We start from the raw sequence: 20,813 nt of genomic DNA on the forward strand, positions 1-20,813 counted from the left end.
TATGGTTAATTTCAGGCAACATATCCCACAAAAATTTCCATTTGGTCTACAGGAGTTTTGGTTCTACCGGTTTTGGGATTTAGTTTGATTGTTAGAATAAGACTCAGAGTTTTTGGTATTTCACGAAGCCATAGTTTTTGGCTTTTGACTCAAAACACAGACAAATTAAATATTTTGTCAGAGGGGCATGCCTATTTTCTCTTTGCTCAGGAAAGAACAGCATCACCCCAGATCAGCTAGGGAGAATGGCAGGGAGTGAAAATTTAGTAAAAATGAAGGGATATATGGTTACCGTTTTAAACATTTGTGTATTCAGTTTTGATCATACAATATATTTTAAATTCCTTTTTTGTCTAGTAGCTATCCTTAAATACCCCAAAATTGAAAATAAATAGTAAATTATTACCTTCATACTAGATACATGCAGCCTTTGAGAGTCGCTTATCACGTACTTGTTGACTATTGCCATCATTCAAATTCCATTTTTACTATTTTAGAAATATGTAATTTCAATGTAAGGGTATACAATGTTTTTGTTATCCTTTTCTTTTTATAAAGGGTTATCATCAGAGAGTTTAGAAAGCGATGTTTTTGCTCTTTAACTTTTTATGTTGGAGTGAAGCCAATTAGCATTGTTGCGATAGCTTCAGGTGAAGAGCACAGGGGCGCAGCCAGGCACACGCACGCATCAGAAAGGGGCGCAGCCAGGCACACGCACGCATCAGAAAGACTGCAGCTCTGTGTGTCCATCCAGACACACACACACGCCATTTCAAACACTAACATGAAAAGTTTTACAAAATGCCTATTTCAATCAAGTTGGCGTAATCTAACATAAACACCTAATGTTATTTCAAGGGTAGAAAATTGGGAGATGATTCTAATATCCAACAGGTTCAGTTCAGTTCAGTTCAGTCGCTCAGTCATGTCTGACTCTTTGCGACCCCATGAATCGCAGCACGCCAGGCCTCCCTGTCCATCACCAACTCCCAGAGTTCACTCAGACTCACGTCCATCGAGTCAGTGATGCCATCCAGCCATCTCATCCTCTGTCGTCTCCTTCTCCTCCTGCCCCCAATCCCTCCCAGCATCAGAGTCTTTTCCAATGAGTCAACTCTTCGCATGAGGTGGACAAAGTACTGGAGTTTCAGCTTCAGCAGGAGTCCTTCCAAAGAAATCCCAGGGCTGATCTCCTTCAGAATGGACTGGTTGGATCTCCTTGCAGTCCAAGGGATGCTCAAGAGTCTTCTCCAACACCACAGTTCAAAAGCATCAATTCTTCAGTGCTCAGCCTTCTTCACAGTCCAATTCTCACATCCATACATGACCAAAGGAAAAACCATAGCCTTGACTAGATGGACCTTTGTTGGCAAAGTAATGTCTCTGCTTTTGAATACGCTATCTAGGTTGGACATAACTTTCCTTCCAAGGAGTAAGCGTCTTTTAATTTCATGGCTGTAGTCACCATCTGCAGTGATTTTGGAGCCCCCAGAAATAAAGTCTAACACTGTTTCCACTGTTTCCCCATCTATTTGCCATGAAGTGATGGGACCAGATACCATGATCTTCATTTTCTGAATGTTGAGCTTTAAGCCAACTTTTTCACTCTCTACTTTCACTTTCATCAAGAGGCTTTTTAGTTCCTCTTCACTTTCTACCATAAGGGTGGTGTCATCTGCATATCTGAGGTTATTGATATTTCTCCCAGCAATCTTGATTCCAGTTTGTGCTTCTTCCAATCCACTGTTTCTCATGATGTACTCTGCATATAAGTTAAATAAGCAGGGTGACAATATACAGCCTTGACGTACTCCTTTTCCTATTTGGAACCAGTCTGTTGTTCCATGTCCAGTTCTAACTGTTGCTTCCTGACCTGCATACAGATTTCTCAAGAAGCAGGTCAGGTAGGACTCGCTTATTTAAGTCATGGTAGTCGTATCTGATGAGAAGCTATGAATCGCATACATTAATGACCAGCGGTCAACAACACAGATATGCATTGCTCACCTAGAGACAGACCACCTGAGATCCTTCAGGGAAAAAAGCAGGTGGTTCAAGCCATGGGTAAAGTGTAGCTCAAGCTTTGTAAAAAAAAAACCAAACATCTTATATAAGCACACAGATACACTTGTATGAAAAAAATACAGAATTCTACAAAGTGGAATATGAGACATGTTTTGGGGATTTTCAGGTAATATAAGGAATAGTACTTATTGTTTATTCTCTCCTATATTTTTCAAATTGTCACATAAACATGTAGTTCCTATAACCTGCATAAAATGAAAACATCACGTGAAGAGTAAGAGATTACTTAAGAAGGCTGCTCAAGTCGGAGATAAAACTTAGGAAGACCTGTGCTGCAGGACCCCAGGCGCTGGTGCCGTCTCTGCCTGGTGTTGGCGGTAACACAGTTCTGGGTAACTGCAGGTCCTCTCCCTGGAAATCTTTATGGCCGGTATAAAAATCCTTCCGTGTCTTCCCTGTGTCATTTCCTCGCAAGGCACCAGAAAGCCGCCATCCTATGAGTCAGCACTTCCAACCATTACATGTGATCCCTGCTTAATATTGGGGTTGTGGGTGGCCAGCATTCAGAAACAGCTTGGGGTGTTTTCCATGTGCATGCCACTGAACCAGTCTTGTTGCTGGGTGCCAACAGAACCCTCCCGCATTACCCTGGGATCCTTCATGCCAAGCTTGAACAAACCCCGCTCCAATCACTTCCCCACCCCATGACTCCTCCTAAGCAAAGCAAGACTGGTGATGCAAATCGCCTGCTAGATTTTACCCAAGATCCATTTGCCTCCTCCTGCTGGGCAGGTCAGCAATGAGCATCCTTGGGTGAGCAACATTCTCAGATGAAAAACTACACACACCCTATGACCTTACGTGGACCTGGAAGGAAGTCAGAGAAAGCAGGGTAAAGCCAGGGTACCACCATCCTGGCTACCAAACGGCCTTTGGGAAATACCTTCTCACCTTCCTGCTCCCTCATTTTAAAAAATATGGTATTTCATTGTCTTTGAATGTCCACTGATTCTTTGAAGGTAATTTGTCTTTGTATTTTAATCTCTGGCTACTTTAAAGAATCTGCCTGCAATGCGAGAGACCCGGGTTCAATCCCTGGGTTGGAAAGATCTCCTGGAGAAGAGAAAGGCCTGGAGAATTCCATGGACTATACAGTCCATGGGGTCGCAAAGAGTTCGACACTACTGAGCGAATTTCACTTTCAGTGGCTGCTTTTAAGATTCACACTTGGTTTACTATGATATGCCCAGGTGTGATTTTGTTTGTATTTATTCCACTCAGCGTTTTATTTATTTTTAAAAAAGTCACACTTACAGACAGAAAGATTCACCTTTATCGTACATGCTGTGCTGTGCTTAGTCGTTCAGTCATATCTGATTCTTTGTGACCCCATGGACTGTAGCCTGCCAGGCTCCTCTGTCCATGGGATTCTCCAGGTTAGAATACTGGAGTGGGTTGCCATGCCCTCCTCCAGAGGATCTTCCCGACCCAGGGATTGAACCCAGGTCTCCCACATTGCAGGCAGATTCTTTATCGTCTGAGCCACCGGGGAAGCCTGAATTTACAGGAACACACTCACTCCTGTTTGTCAATATCACATGCCCATCTGCAGTCTGCTGTGGTCTTAACATCTCTGTCCCCCTAAAATCCATATGTTGGAATTCTAGCCCCAATGTGGTGGCATTGGGATGTAGAACCTTTGGTGGGTAACCAGGTCCCTGAAAGTCTGTGTCCCCCTAAAACTCACATGTTGAAATCCTAATCCCAAAGTGGTGGTGTTAGGAGGTGGGATCAACCTTTGGGATGATTAGGTCCTGAGGGTGGAGGCCCCACAAATGGGGTTAGTGTCCTTATAAAAGTGGCCCCAGGGAGCTGGCTACCTTCTTCCCTCCACCACTTGGGGACAAGCAAGAAGCCGGCCACCTGCAGCCTACAGGAGGGCTGCCACCCAAACCGGCGCCCTAACCTTGGACTCCAGCCCCCACCACTGCGGCCACGAAGCCACTGCTCGTCACAGACCAGCCGGCCTGGATGTTTCCCTACAGCAGCCCAGCCCAGTCTCTGGAAGCCCACTCATCTCTCACTGTCCCTGTGCCTGCATTTTCCAAAATGTCAAATAAATGGACTCAGAATCTTCGGATGTTTTTTTTGCAGTGCCTTCGTGATGCATACGTTTTTGTCACCCGCGGTAGCGGTTTATCCTTTTTTATTGCAGAGTTCATCCATGCGCTGGGCAGCCTGTGAAGTGGTCCCTGATGGGCCCACCTGGAGGCACTCACCCCTCACAGAACCCCCTCCCGTGAGTTGACTGGACGTGTGGCCCAAACCCAACAAGCTGGACGTGGCCGGAGCGCTGGCTGTCTCCTCCAGGAGCAGCCGTGCGGTGAGTGTGGCTTCCACCCCGGGGACTCTTCCCAGCTTTCCTGTGGACAGCTTGCTCCAGGGGAAGCCCCAGCCCTGTCGTGAGGCCTCCCTTGTGGAGATGCTTGAGCAAGTGATACTGAAGCTGGGCCATCTCTCCAGCTAGCCTCAAGAAGCCTGCAGTTCCGGCTGACGGCTGATCACTTCCCTGTGAGAGACCCTGAACCCAAGGCACTCAGCTCAGCCACACCCAGGTTCCTGACCTGCAGAAACTACAAACAGCCGCCTCTGCATTCTGGGGGCGGAGGGTAATTGTTACAGGGCAGTAGATATCGAATACTGTCCAGTCACCCGCTGAAGGGCACTTCATTTCCAGTTTTTGTTGTTCAGTCGCTCTGTTGTGTCTGATTCTTTGTGACCCCATGGACTGCAGAACGCAGGCTCCTTTGTCCCCTACTATCTCCCGGAGCTTGCTCACACTCATGTCCATCCAGTCGGTGATGCCATCCACCCATCTCATCCTCTGTTGCCCCCTTCTCCTCCCGCCTTCAATCTGTCCCAGCATCAGGGTCTTTTCCAGCTCTTCGCGTCAGGTGGCCAGAGTACTGGAGCTTCAGCTACAGCATCAGGCCTTCCGATGAATATTCAGGGTTGATTTCCTCTAGGATTTCCAGTGTTAGGTGACTGTGAGCGTGAGCGGGATTTGCATTTGTGTATAGGTGTTCCTGCGGATGCTGTTTGCGTTTCTCTTCTGTAAACACCTCAGGGCGGGGCTGCTGGGTCCCGTGGAAGGGGCGTGTTTATAAGAAACTGCCAACGTAAGCCAGTTGCTTAGTGTTTGCATGAGTGCTGGAAAATTCTCTCCAGTTTCTCACAAAATCGTGTCTCTCCCCCATGGACTCCGTCTTCTTTCCCTAGGATTCCAATGACCCTTCTCGCCATATCCTTTATGTCTTTAAATCAATTTCTGAAATTTCCACTCTGCTTCTTTGTGCTTCATTCTGGATATTTTCTGATTTATCTTCCTCTTCCCTAGGATTTTTTTTTTTTAATGGCTATGTCTAATTAACTTGAAGCTCATCCTCTATTGTACTTAATTTTATGACTGTATTCTTCAATCTCGGAATTTCCATTTGATATGTTTTTATGGTTTCTGATTTCTGCTGAGATTTTCATTCTTTTATCTCCGTAGGCAAAGTAAACATACTTACTTCAAAGCATGGGCCTCTGAACTCCAGTCTTTTGAGGCCCTGTGGATACGCTGCTATTTCTGCTCGCAATTTTTCATCTTACTTTGTGTCCTCGTCTGCCTGTTTCCTTTGGACGACATGTTGAACTCTGTATTTGAAAAGTGGTTTGTAAGGACATCCTGAAGCTAAGGATGATGTCACTGTCCTTCGAGGTAGATCTGCGCCCTCTTCTCCTCCGGGTGCCTGTGGCCTCTGTCGTCCTGAAGGACCTCAGTCCGGCCCCAGGAGCTGAGACGATTCACAGACGAGCTGGGGGCCAACAAGCTCTTCATTTGACTCTTACAGTGGACCCTTCAAGCTCACCTAGAGCCGTGGGAGGTTCTAGACACAGCCTGTCCTCACAGACCTAGGAGACACAGCCCAGCGTCCCAGCTGCCTCCAGTAGACTGGTGAGCACCTCTGATGTCCTTCAGAGAAAAGCCTAGAATTGAGGCCTCCTGCTTGGCTTTCATTGCAGCCCACACCCATGCCCTCAGGCTCTTTAAAAGAAGGTCGGTCTGAATTTTCTCTTCAGACATTACCTAGAAGCCCTGGGCTGCTTCTAGGGTGGAAGGAATAAGCTGTTTGTCTAAGCCACTGTTGGAGAGCTTTTAGATACTCACAGCCAGGTCAGTTTCTGTAAGACATGTCCACTGACATACCCGCATCGAGTACCTAGACCTTCAATACTACTGTCCTTCACTCTTCTGAGGCATGGAAATAATCAACAGGAACTTTACTCACTGCTTGTAATAACCTATCAGGGAAAAGAATCTAAAAAAGAATATACGTGTGTGTGTGTGTGTGTGTGTGTGTGTGTGTATCTGAATCACTTTGATGTACATCTGAAACTAACAAACGCTAACAAATCAACTATTGCATACAAAAATTTTTAATTAATTACTTTATTTTAATTGGAGGCTAATTACCTTACAATATTGTAGTGGTTTTTGCCATACATTGACATGAATCAGCCATGGGTATAAATGTGTTCCCCATCCTGAACCCCCTCCCACCTCCCTCCCCATCCCATCCCTCTGGGTCATCCCTGCACACCAGCCCTGAGCGCCCTGTCTCATGCATCGAACCTGGACTGGTGATCTGTTTCACATATGATAGTATACATGTTTCAATGCTGTTCTCTCAGATCATCCCACCCTCGCCTTCTCCCACAGAGTCCAAAAGTCTGTTCTTTACATCAGTGTCTCTTTTGCTGTCTCGTATACAGGGTTATCATTACCATCTTTCTAAATTCCATATATATGCGTTAATATACTGTATTGGTGTTTTTCTTTCTGACGTACTTCACTCTGTATAATAGGCTCCAGTTTCATCCACCTCATTAGAACTGATTCAAATGCATTATTTTTAGTAGCTGAGTAATATTCCATAGTGTATATGTACCACAGCTTACTTACATACAAATTTTTTTTTAAAAAGAACTATATTTTTCTTTAAAAATGCTATCAGAGCATCATCTCCCCTGCTCAGGATAAGTTTCATTTTATACTGGCTTCCACAGACCAAATACTCCACAAAAATCTCTGGGGAAAAAAGCTAGCTAATACTGAATGCAATTTTAATTCTTTAACTTGAAAATAATAAGTTGACAGTATACCCTACAGTGATATTTCATCTTTTATGCCCTTTCCCAGTTTTTAAGCCTACTTCATTTTTGTTTTAAATTCATTCCCCTAGAAAGTTGATACAACTGAAAACTTGTATCTATTTACTTCTGAGTTTAAAGAAGTGCTTACCGTTTGAGATGGAATTTCCATTTTCAGCAGTCATTGCACTGGAGAGTGAATTAGAAAATTGAATCCCATGGTTATTTGCATTTCTGTCCTGCGTCTCTGATGTAATTTCTGAAGTACCAAAATCATCGCGGCTAGCAAGGTTCATGTTCGTTTCAAAACCTAAAATAAATTGTAGAAAAAAATGATTCTTTCCTGATCAAACGTACCCAATAAGTTGAATCAAATAGTGGAAGGAAATAATAAAACTCAGGAAGTCAAATGTCCATTACATTTGAAACAGTAAATTAATAATCATCCCTAATCAAATTTATGGTCTACAGTATATTCATCAGTCTGCTATTCCGCTATTAAATGCAATGGGCTGCATTAAGTGACAATAGTGAATTTCATGAATCGGCTATTTTCAAAGTTCTATAGCATTTTTGATGTCATATGTGTAATTATAGAACTGCGTATCTCGTGAAGGTTATTTCCTGAAAGACATATGATGATATATTCATGCTTTAGAAGTTTTCTGAGTTTTTAAGTAGAGCTGAGGCAAACTTAACAGTTTTGAAAAAAAAACAACAACAACTATACTTTTATGGTTACAAAATATGTTATTATCCACTTAGGAATGCGTGCATGCTCAGTCACTAAGTCTTGTCTGACTCTTTGCGACTCCACGGACTGTACCCACCAGGCTCCTTGGTCCATGGGATTCTCCAGGCAAGAACACTGGAGTGGGTTGCCATGCCCTCCTCCAGGTGATCTTCCCAACCCAGGGATCAAACCCGCGTCTCCTGCATTGAATGTGGATTCTTTACCTCTGAGCCACCTGGGAGTCCCCACTTAGGAATATTAAGACTTCAAAACCCTACTTCTGCATTCTGTACGTAACAAAGTCACCTAAATGTCAACACGCACGTCCTATATTGAGCTCTCTGAGATGCAGAAACAGAGAAACCACTGCCCAAATTAGGCTGAGGAGCCAAAAAAAAAAAATAGAGTTCCACCCCTGGGGGATTCCTGTGTGACATCAGGATTTTCCATGCTGCCTCTGCCCCTTGGCTGCGGGTGCCCAGTAGACTCTTCTCTCTCTTAGGTTCTTCTGAAGTTTTAGGCTAAGATGTTGTTCATAAGGATAATAAACGTAATGTGCTTTACTGGATTTTACAGATGGTGAACAGTTCATCTGCTGTGATGCCGAGGGCGGCAGGAGGAAGGCCGCGCTCACCCCTGGGGCTGGGCTGGGCGGGACCCTAGCTCACCCTCCTGGACACAGCCTCCTCCTGGTTCCGAAGTGCACTCAGATAGCACCCAGGCCCGGAGCCCCTACCCAGAGGCCCCATACTGACTCACACTTCTGGGCCCAGGGCGGCCTCTTCCCAGCTCAGCGCCAGCTCCCCCCACCCAGGGTCCTGCTCAGATCCCCCTCCTCCGTGCCATGTGGCATCCACTCCATTACGAGTGAGCACACAGGAGTGTGTGCCAGGCTTAGAGAGGCAAGAGGTGGGCAGACAGAAGGAGGGCAAAAAGAGCAATGCTTTGACAACCAGCCAGGAGTGTTTACATTTCCGTGACCCAGGGAGTAGCTCCTCACTCTTTGCATTTAACACACAAGTGAAAAGAGCACCCCTGGCAGCTCAGTGGTCAGGAATCTGCCCGTCACTGCAGGAGACGCGGGCTCGGTCCCTGATCTGGGGAGATCCCACAGACCATGGGGCAACTCAGCCTGAGGGCCACAACTATTTAGCCTGTGCTCTAGAGCCTGGGAGCCCCAACTCCTGAAGCCTGCAGGCCCGGAGCTGCAACTCCAGTGCGGTCCCCACAACGAGAAGCCCCATTCACTGCAACTGGAGAAAAATCCACGCAGCAAGGAAAACAAAGCACAGCCCAAAATAAATAAATGAATAAAATTATATATAGAGAGAGAAAGTGATAGTGAAGTTGCTCAGTCTTGTTTGACTCTTTGCGACTCCCTGGGATTTTCCAGGCAAGAGTAATGGAGTGGGTTGCCATTTCCTTCTCTAGGGGATCTTTCCAACCCAGGGATCCAACATGGGTCTGCATTGCAGGCAGACGCTTTACCATCTGAGCCACCAGGGAAGTCCATATGTGTGTGTGTGTGTGTATGTATATATATATATATATATATATATATATATATGAGTGAAAAGGCTTCGGCCAGGCCGGCATGGGAACAGTGACGGCCAAGGTCAGGTTTTGGAATCATCACCCTCTTGGCTCATGATAACCAGAGATCATCCAACAGGCTGGAGCTGAAAGAATTACCTGTTCGATTTGGTCAACTCTATTTTGCCTTTTTCAGAAAAATCTTCTGAAAATTAGTAAAACACATTTGGTTTTAAAGCCGTCTCAAGACACACACATTTATCTGCTTCTATTTCTCTTGAAACTATTTGTTTCCACTCTTTAATTCAGCCGTTTATCGTTTATTGAGAGTTTCTCTGCCCAGACTCTCCCCAGACTGTCCCCGGGGCTGGGATACCGTGAGGAACAGGCAGGGAGCTGGGAGGTCACCTCCCAAGAATGTGGTCGACAGCCAACAAGCAAAGGATCAGACCAGCAGGTGATGGACCGCGGTGGGCTCCCAGTGGGGCGGCAGTGGGGCAGGGCAGTCCAGGTTCTCAGGCCTTGTGGGTCAGGAAGCCTCCTCCAGGGGTCTCGTCTGGGCTCAGGGCGTGAAACAGGGCATTGCCCAAGGTAACAGGGACTCTTCTTAGGTCTGGCAGTTCCGTACTCGATCCTCTGAGACGGTGTGTGGACTCGTAAGAGTGTGTAATGCTAGCATCCCCCAGAACGAGCAGCCAGCTCATAAACAATGGATATATTTAATTTTGGTCGGACCCTCCATTTTTGCTATTAAAAGTTTTAAAAAAATTCTCATAATTCCAATCAGCAGGTTCAACTGCAGCCAAGAAATGTTTTAAAACGTGTCATACAAGTTAGGCTGCGATCCTTATATTATCTACTAAAGTGTTCTTTATGTATTTATCATAAAAATGGCTGTTGTTCAGTTGCTAAGTCGCATCCGAATCTATGACCCCATGGACTGCAGCACGCCAGGCTCCTCTGTCCTTCACTGTCTCTCAGAGTTTGCTCAAACTCATGTCCATTGAGTCGGTGATGCTATCTAACCGCCTCATCCCCTGCCACCCTCTTCTTTTGCCTTCAATCTTTCCCAGCATCAGGGTCTTTTCCAATGTGTTAACTCTTTGCATCAGGCAGCCAAGGTATTGGAGCTTCAGCTTCAGCATCAGTCCTTCTAATGAATATTCAGGGTTGCCTTTCTTTAGGATTGACTGGTTTGACCTCCGTAAGACCAAATATTTGTGTATTCCAAGGATGGCTCTGAGCTGGAATAAGGGAGTGAGTCCTTCTTAAGACATAAGAACGCGTGATCACCCTGATGACGATTCTTCACGCGGTTCTTAGGGTAATCAGCACCTCCCGGTGTTCACTGCGTGCCAATCTCCTGCTGCGGGCGGGACTTGACTTAATTCTCCCTTTCCTAACAGGGCGGTGGAGTCCTCACTCCCTCGCCTGTTTTCCAGATGATGTCACGAGGCCCGGGAGGTAAACCCACCTGCGGACGTTTCACAGTGTCCGTGTAGCCGCGGGGTTTAGACCGAGGCGTGCAGGGCTCTGCCGTCCACCCACTCTCATTCCTCAGCTTGGCCTCTTACGTCAAGTCTTTCCTCCTTATTTCACCTGCTGATGTAAAGATAAGGCAGTTTCTTTTCCCACTGTGCCTTGGTGGGAATGAACTGGGAGCCCCAGGTTGAAGAGCTGTCCTCTGGCCACTGAAAAGAGAGTTGCTACCTCAATACTGACATCCTCACTTTGGGGTTATGCTTATTCATGAATATCAACCAGGGGAGTCTTGGTTTCTACTTTCTGTGTCAGCTTCTGCCCCTAAGCGCCCTGATTCCACGGTGGATCCAAGCGCGTGAGAGTCTGCGTTCCAGGCTGTTCATCTCTCGATTCAGCCTCAGCGAGGGGCACAGGCAGAGGCTCCGGACAATTTGGTTTTGCTCTCCGTGGTCAGTTTCGTGGTGGAACGGCTGCAACATTCCTTGTCAGAGGTACGCCTGTGACCCTGCTTAAGCACTGAAGACATTACAACAGCAAGACGGCAAGAGGACTCTGGCAGGAAGCCTGGAGAAGGCTTAGGTATAAAACCGCAGGTTAGATGCCTACTTTGTGGAAAACTAGAAAAAAAACAATAACATGGAACCAATAAGGCCATTGTTTGTTCATGCCTCCAAGCCGTGGTCCTCAGGGTTTTGAGGGTGAAGAAAAGTCACAGCAAAAGAAAACGTTTGAGATTCTCAACGAATCTAAGCAAACAAGTAGGCAAGTGAGTGCTGGAAAACCCTACCCAGAGCTTTAAAGGAGTGTCTGGGTCCTGTCTGCGTCCCTGCACCTGGTGAGATCAGTGGTCCATGTAGTTCAGGGCAGACTTCCGATGGACCGAGCGTTGACACTTGATAATTCAAATCCCTGCGGAATTTTCTTGTAGCCTGTGAACTCGGATTCTCTGTGACCCCACCTGGGGCTGCTCTCAGAGGTCTGCGGAAGATGAATCACGCTGGGATCTGACTCAAAGATGAAATCCTGGCCTTTATATTAAGATACGATGACTGAGCATAAGGAGGCCATGAAGGCACATTCTAGCTGAGTATTAATTGAACAAGAGAATTTGAGCCAATCTCAAAATCGAAATGCAAACGAACAAAAACCCCGTAGTCCAATGCTAGCTTTTGTATATACATTAGTTATCCTGGGTGGTGTGATGTTTCGAAAGCTGTGACTTTCAGTAAGAGACGACTCCGCACCCCCAAACCTCCAGGGGACATGTGACGCTGTCCGGAGACATTGTTGGTTGTCACACCAGGGAGGTGGGTGCCCCTGGCGTCTAGGAGGGATGTTGCAAAACCGCTCACAATACCCAGGACAGAGCCCGGCGTGAAGACTCACCTGGCCCGGAGGTCCATTCACCTGGCCACGGAGGGCTGAGGTGGACAAACACTGTTTCAAAAGCTAAGTTAGATAGGTTCATTTGTACCACTGCGGGAGAGAGATGCAGACGTAGAGAAGGGACTGTGGACACAGCAGGGGAAGCAGAGGGTGGGATGAGCTGAGACTGGGGTTGGCGCATATGCATGACCATGTGTAAGACAGACAGTGGGGAGCGCCATATAGACAGGGAGCTCGGCTCGGGGCTCCGTGATGGCCCGGGGCGGGATGGGGGTGGGAGGGAGGCTCCAGAGGGAGGGGATCTATGTGCACATATGTTTGATTCATGCTGCTGCATGGCAGAAACTAACACAACATCATAAAGCAGCTATACTGGAAAAAAAATGAAAACTTGGAATTAAAAACATAAAGCTAAGGCAGATCCTGCTCTTCCCTACTCGTGTCTCTCTGCCAGTTTCTAATTTTGTTCAGGTCAAAATCCAAAGGCTCCTTGAGGTTGACAGACTGCCCCTCTCTAACCCCAGGATCCCACTCCCTGCTTGTCTTGACCTCATTTCCAACTACCCGCCGGCCACCAGCCTCCCCAGCCTCGCCAGCATCTCCACAACCCTCAACTCAGCCTTTGACTCTCCCCGGGGTGGTCCGAGGGGTGGGGCGGGGGCTCTGTACTTTGTTCAGGGCTCGGCTCAAACCACCCTGAGCAGAATGACCTTCCTGACCACCTTTGAAAAAAACAGCACTCTTGTCCTCACCCAGGTCAGTTTCTGTCCTTCTCACCATATTAGAAGGTCCTTCTCACCATATGACATGCTACAAGTCAATTGTTGGCTTATTTTCTGTCTCTTCCCTCCAGAAAATTGACGCCATGAGCTCAAAGGCAATCTTGGTGCCCCCAAGAGTGCCTGCACAGAGTAGATGCTCCACAAATATTTGTTGAAAGAAACAGAAAAAAGGATGCATAATGAATACAACAACGTTATACAAAAACCCACTTTCTAAAAGAAACCACACTATGTGTAACTGGAAAAAGAGTTGACAAATTTATGAACTGAAAAACCCGTGTGAATTTTTATAGAAAAATCATACATCTCAGCAATTACTTCTCCCCGTTCACATGAGATTATTGGAAACATATAAAAGGATTTCTGCTGTTAATGATATGCCTTTTGAGTTTTAATCACTACTTAGAAAATTATAAGGTAAGGAAGCTTTCACACTCTGTGAGGTAGATGTGCTCTACTCATTCAAAGGGCCAAGGCTGTTTCTTTCCACCTAAGACTGCTAAATTGGACAAGACCTAATAGCCAAGAGATAGAAGCAACCCAAGTGCCCACTGATGGATGAATGGATAAGGAAGATGCAGTACATATCCGCAGTGGAATACTACTCAGCCACGAAAAATGAAATCTTGCCATTACTGACAAGGGTGGAGGCATTGTGTTAAGTGAAATAAGTCAGACGAAGACGAATTCTGCATGCTTCACTTGTATGTGGAATCCTGAAAACAAAACAAATGAACAAACAACAAAACAGAGTCAGAGATGTAAACAGGTGGTTACCAGAGGGGAGGGTGGAGGCAGATGAGAGAGACAGGAGAGGGAGACTGAGAGGAACAGGTTCATTACAAAATAACTGGGAGTGAGACATGCAGCAGAGGGAATACAGTCAACAGTGACATCGTAGTTTTTAAAAACAGACAAAATCAAAAGGCCAGAGCGGTTTGATTTCTACTAAGAGTGTTAACTTGCAGAAGAAAAGATGTGTGGATGTTAGAAATCTATCCCTGACCGATGGTGGGAGGTTTCACGTTTTCACTATTTTCCCAACAATCACTACTGATAATTATGTCATTATTGTTCCACAAAGGTCCTATATAGTCTCTTTAAACAAAAAAACCTCAGTGTTGAGTGTGGCCTCTTAGCAGCTGGAGATGGGTAGAGGCGAGTGGACCCCAAGGCTAAAGGAGGAGGCTCCAGACTCCACCCTACTTGGAAAGGCCATTTCTAAGTCAGGCAAAGCACCCAGCTCATGTCTGTGTGCCTGACTGCTTTTTTGGACAGAATTTCTATAATAACCCTGTTGTAGTAATACCTTTGTTATTTATTTTTTCTTTTTCTTTCAACAGATCTTCATCAAGCGTCCACTGTGCACAGGTACTTTTCTAAGCATAGAATAACGAGTATTTTGCTTAGACTGATCTTCTCATGTTAAATAGATGTCCACTTCACTCCTTAAATTTGGGTCATTTTTACTCTTTTTCTTAAAGAAGTTCCTCCTTCCCCCAATTGCATAAGTTTCAATTTCTTGAAAATAAGAAAAAAAAAAGAGTCTGCTGCAGGCAAGAGGACTCGAGGACTCCAGCAGTAACTCAGCTGGCCCAATCCTGACCCCTGGGGCCTGCCGCTCCCGAGGGCACGTCACTGAATTAGGGGACGAGGGCGACAGAGCAGCGAAATGCTGGGCCTCACTGACACTCTTTGCAAGCCTGACGCTGTTTACACGGGTCCTCAGGGCAACGTCCGGGCAGAGAGAGCCCAGCTCCTCACCGGGCGCTGGACTAGAGCGCAGGTGTACCTGGACGTGGGAGGTGTGCGTTCAACGAGGCGACGGGTCTGCAGCAGGAGAGGAGCCAGGCGTGTTTGGTGGGGGAGAAAGTAGAGGGGAGACAGAAGCTAAGGAGAAGAATTTCTCTCGGGGAAGGGAGGTGAAGATTTTCAAGAGGGGAGAGAAGCTTCTTACTAGAGGGGAGACGGCTCCTTGAAGAAGTCTGGGGAGCTAGAGAAACCTCTGAGTACAGTGAGTGGCTGAGAGAACTTCCAAATCCAGAGCTGGAAAGTGTAAAAGTGAAAGTTGCTCAGTCATCTCTGACTCTTTGCAACCCCATGGACTATACAGTCCATGGAATTGTAGGCCAGAACACAGGAGTGGGTAGCCTTTCCCTTCTCCAGGGGATCTTCCCAAGCCAGGGATGGAACCCAGGTCTTCTGCATTGCAGGTGGATTCTTTACCAGCTGAGCCACAGGGGAAGTCCTGATTTGGAAGACAGTGGCTAAGGGCAGGCTGGCCGATTCGTTCCTAGGGATGCTGAGATGCCCCTGAGCTGGTGGCTGCCTCGGGGGCTTCCTGGGAACTGCCGAGTGGAGAGCCCTGAGCCAACCTCGTTCTTCCTCCGCACCGGGAGATTCCTCCAGGGATGGCGTTCAGACACTAAGCTGTATACAGTTCAGACCGCATGCAAAGAGTTAAGCCAAACGGTTTTTCAGAAACATATATCTGAAAGAAGTGATTCCTCAAATGTTCTCATCCGAGGAGGGCGGTAAGACGCAGTGAATGATGGGGATGTGTGGAACCCACGGATGACCGCAAGAAGGGACTGTCCGACCACGCTATTCCGGAAGGCTCTCTTTCTCCTGGGCGGAGTTAAGGTTTTGCTGGAGCTTTTTTTGCGTATGTGTTAAAGCCTTTGACACTTAAAATGCCAACAGGAGGGGGAGGGACACCCGGTGTGCGTCCTAACAGGTTGCCCCTTCTCAGCCTGCTGGGCGGGACTCGACTCAGAAAGTGACAGCTCGGAGCGGCCCGCCTGCTCCCGACCAGCAGGGACGCAGCAGCGGGGAAGGCCACGCGGAGAGGGAGGTCGGGCAAACGCCCGGGCCTGCGCAGGAGAAACGGGGCTGCGGCGGGCGCAGGAGCCCCGCAGGGCGGGCACGGGGTGGGGTACCGCGGGGTACCACTGGGTACCGAAGCAGGGGCGGGGTATGGCGAGGAGCGGGGCAAGGGAAGGCCGAACGCAGAGCGCAGGGCGAGACCCTCGAGGGCCCGGCCCAAGCTCGGCCCGTCCGGGTGACGGTGAGACGGGAAGGGCACTGCGTTATCAGCCCGGCACCAGATGTGGACGGCTGACCAGCTTCAAGGAGGGCTTAGGAACGGAAAAGCAGTGAGAACTGAGCCTCGGGCAGCGGCAGGACACATGGAAGTCGGGGGTTAGCTAAGTTACGTATCCCTGTGAGCCCAGGGCTGGGGGGATGTCAGGACCATCGATGAGCAGAAGTCTGGGGCCACGATCGTGGACTCTGGAGTGACAGCCACCTGTTGTCGTTACTGTTTAGTCGCTAAGTCGTGTCTGACTCTTTGCAACCCCATGGACTGTAGCCCACCAGGCTCCTCTATCCGAGGGATTTCCCAGGCAAGAATCGTGGAGCGGATTTCCATTTCCTTCTCCTGGGGATCTTCCCGACCCTGGGATCGAACCTGCATCCCTTGCATCTCCTGCATTGGCAGGCAGATTCTTTATCGCTGGGCCACCTGGGAAGCCCTCGGGGGTTGTTAAAGAGAGTGGTGATGATTTGGACAAGAGCATTTACTAGGACTGCAAACAGAATGTCTAGGGGGAGACTTAAAAGTCCCTCGGGAGGGAGAATTTCTTCCAGGAAAAGCGACATTCCTATAAGGAGGCAAAAGGCAGAGCACACGTGACGGTGGATACAAACGGATGGCTGGAGACTCGGGGTCGGGGGCGGGGGGCAGCACACGGGCGGGGGCGGGGCAGCTGGCGGGGCGGGGGCTGATGGTACCCAATGCGGAAGAAAGGTCAGGGGGATGAGGAGGGGCTGAGCGAGGGATGCTGTCTTTAAGAAGACTGCTCAACACATGGCTTCTCTCTCAGGTACCTGAACTTGAGGTAGTTTTAGGGTGTGTGTTGGAAACGGATGAGACTACAATCCAGGTTGCAGTAACGCAGGAGCACAACAAATTACAGCTGTTTGATTTAATGCAGAGAGTGCTCTGTAAGGCATAAAAAATGTGAGAATACATTTGAGACTCATTACTTATGCTGGCTATCGTTCATTTTGCAACTCTATAGGAAAATTCCTCTGCACAAAGGCTACTGCAAGCAAGAATGCGTTTGTTTTTATCCTATCTGGCGCTAAGGAAAAGCATGCAGGCTGAGAGGGAGCCAGGCGTGGACCCGCTGCTTCTCAGGCTCTCGGTTCTGGAATTCAGAAGTTGCGGCTCGCAGTCTCTGCTGATGGGCACCGTGGACAGTGTGTCATGGCAGGTAAGCAGGGCCGCTCAGACCCCAAATCAGCCTCCGGCTTGTGTTAAACTAAATCTGTTCACTACTTTAGGGGGCTTCCCTGGTGGCTCAGATGGCAGAGAGTCCACCTGCAATGCAGAAGACCCAGGTTTGATTCCTGGATCCAGAAGATTCCCCGGAGAAGGGAATGGCAACCCACTCCAGTATTCTAGCCTGGAGAATTGCATGGACGGAGGAACCTGGCAGACTACAGCTCATGGGGGTGACAGAGGCTTGGACACAACTGAGAGACTAACTTGATTCAGTACTTTGTGTTTCAAGGAACAACGCCTGAAGTCTTACGTTATTGCACACGAGTAAAAGGCACACATAGGGACTCAGAAATCACTCCGCAGTACCCCCTGCCCTCTTCCATAACAGGCTTCTAAGATGTGAATTAGACTTTTTTCTTGCCCATGATAGTATAATCCAGACATTTGGCATCTTGTCTCAGAGAAAGACAAATGCCAAGTGTCGGGATTCACCCAGACCCAGTGGCTGGTCCTAAACTCAAACACAAAGAGAGATTTCCCATGTAGGTCTACATAAGGAGACGCCACATGTGAGCAGAGGGCACGTTTTCAGAGATGAGATCAGGAGGACACACGCTGCAGCGGTGTGTTTTCAATGGCACGCTTCTAAATGACCCTCAGCCCCAGGATCAGACTTCATCACCACTTTGCTAAGACACAGGAGTGAGTCAAGAGACAGTGTCCATGTCTGCCGTGATGGGGAAGGGGGACCACGTGAGGTCTGTGCGATGGGTCGTGTGGCAGGCACATTGCACACATGGTCATATCTCTATAGGAGCTGATTACTCAGGAAGCAGCAAAGCACGACACTGGGATGGGCGAGGACGAGGATGGGCGGTTGAGCAAACGAACTACCAGACCTGCTGATACCCTGAGAGGCCAGAGCCAGCCCTGGCACTCCCTTATGAAACCACCACCCTTGAGTAGATCAAAACTGCTCTTGAACTCGATGCTGACCATTCTTCTGCAGCAGAAAGTGCCACCAAGTCTCATGCTCGGGGTTAAGTTGAATGGAAAGAAAGAGCTTCCTTGGCCACCCTGCCTGCCCCTGCCAGCTCCCGCCACCCACTCCCCTGCCAAGTCTTGGGGAGATGGTTTGTGCTAAAAACACCAACCGAAGCAGGAAGCAGAGTGATATCTTCAACAACATATGTGCTGAGCAGGGCAAGAATGTACCCATAGTAAAGCTAAAAAATGACTGTCAGTATAAATAAGGTTTGCAGAACCCAAAAAGGCACAGAAATTTATGTGGTGCCAGTTTTCTTTCCAGGTTGACCAGCTGGCTCTTTTTGGGTCCATCTCCTCTGTCCATGCCATAACTAGAAGACGCCTGGCCACTATTCCGTTCCTTGGAGCTCGTCTTCCCTGTAAGTAGCTGAATGTTGCTGTTGTTTAGTCGCTCAGTCACGTCCAACTCTTTTCGACCCCAGGGACTGTAGCCCACCAGGCTCCCTTGTCCATGGGATTTCCCAGGCAAGAATACTGAAGTGGGTAGCCATTCTCTTCTCCAGGGAATCTTTCCGACTCAGGGATTGAACCCAAGTCTCCTGCATTGGCAGGCAGGTTCTTTACCACTGAGCCACTTGGGAAGCCTGTAAGTAGCTGAATATGTAACATTTAAACAAGCTGGCCTGGCCTGGAGACCCATTCCTAAAGCGTCTAATCTCAGAGGTCACACGGGCATTTGCACACCCAGTGTTTCTACACTTCCTCAGCGCCAGGTGGTGATGCAAACCCAAGAGGTCGAGACCACCGCACCTGCGCAGCTGCTGGGGGCGGGCAGTGTGTGTCCCCCGCTGTGTGAGCTCGCTCCAGAAGCAAAGGCAGAGGGGGGTTATTCCTGCTCTTCTCCTGGGAGCGCTCAGTATTCGTGACATGTGCATGGTGTCACAGTGACAGGAGGCCGATAACACCACCATCTGGAAAAAAAGAGGCAACTGCCCCCAGGACAGCTCCATCTTCAGGTCCCACATCCTTTCCCAGGAGAACAACCGATGCCCAGGATCAGCAGGCCCCTTCCGATGAAGAACTGCTTATTTATTTATGTTTTCATTTCCATGAGAACTGTATTGACTCTATTTTGTCTCTTGGTATTTAACCACCTTTATATATGGCTCATAATAGCGCCTCACTTGGATTTCTAATAGATAAATTGCTTTAAGAATAACTACTTGGTTCTTCACCTAGCTTCCCTGGTGGCTTAGACGGTAGAGAATCTGCCTGCAAGGCAGGAGACCCAAGTTCAATCCTTGGGTTGGGAAGAGCCCCTGGAGAAGGGAATGGCAACCTACTACAGTATCCTTGCCTGGAGAATCCCATGGACAGAGGAGCCTGGTGGGCTACAGCCCAGGGGGTTGGAAAGAATTAGACATGACTGAGCCATTAACACTGTTCACATTCTTTACTTCAGTCCTCGAGAAAAATATAATCTACATTTGTTCCACGTCAGGGACGACAGAATGCTCATGTCCGTCGTAACATGGTTTCTAGTGTCTTCTGGCCAGCCCCCGCCCCACCACGTGAACCTCGGCACAACCGGACGTATGGCTGAATCACTTACACGTCATACGAGATGGTCAGACTCTCATTTTTGGCGTTCATCTCACTGGTGTGGTTCCAGCTGAGTCAGAGAGCCAATGAAATCAATGCAAGTGAAAACCCAAACAGCACTGGTGTATGTTGAATCTTTTCAAAATCCTCGTTCAGAACTAATTATGAAATTTATCCACCCAAGGTATTTAAAGGGTCTTCTCTATTGGCATAATCGGTAAAGAATCTTCCTGCGATGCAGGAGACCTGGGTTCGATCCCTGGGTTGGGAAGATCCCCTGGAGAAGGAAATGGCAACCCACTCCAGTATTCTTGTCTGGAGAATCCCATGGACAGAGGAGCCTGGCAGGCTACAGTCCATGGGGTCACAGAGCATCAGACACGGCTGAGTGACTCACACACACACACAAGCTATTAAAGGGCCCCAAGGGCACAGATCAGGGCCAGTGGGAACAGGCAGAAGCCACGCACCTTGAGCCTCTGCCTGAGTCTGCATTTCACGGAGGCAGGCCTGGGGTGGGAAGTCCCAGGAGTTGGGGGGTGTGCACTTGGGAGCCCTGGGGGGCTCAGGATGGCAGCAGTCTCCCCGCTACAGACGTGTGCCCGCAGTTTCACAGCCTGGAGGTGCCGTGCACGTGTGTGGATCAGCCCACTGCCCACAGCAGTGGCTGCCGCCCAGCAGCTCTGAGGCCTTACATAACAGATTAAAAATATCTACACAGACTTAAAAGTCTTGTCACAAGTCTCCTCAAGCCACGTGGCCAGTCTCTCTGATGGCTCCTGTGGCTGCATCCTTTATG

The 20,813-nt window shown here is 48.2% G+C and overlaps 1 protein-coding gene across 2 annotated transcripts in view; it reads right to left on the reverse strand.

The window, feature by feature from the left end:
- Positions 1-20,813, reverse strand: part of MYO16 (myosin XVI) — a 517,517-nt gene that overhangs the window by 21,888 nt on the left and 474,816 nt on the right. For both annotated transcript variants that reach the window (XM_044927086.2, XM_044927087.2), the window contains one exon: positions 7,373-7,531. In XM_044927086.2, coding sequence (XP_044783021.2) covers positions 7,373-7,531 — 159 coding nt within the window. The remainder of the gene's footprint in view (positions 1-7,372; positions 7,532-20,813) is intronic.

Source organism: Bubalus bubalis, chromosome 13 (assembly GCF_019923935.1).
Source record: "Bubalus bubalis isolate 160015118507 breed Murrah chromosome 13, NDDB_SH_1, whole genome shotgun sequence".
Lineage (NCBI taxonomy): Eukaryota > Metazoa > Chordata > Mammalia > Artiodactyla > Bovidae > Bubalus > Bubalus bubalis.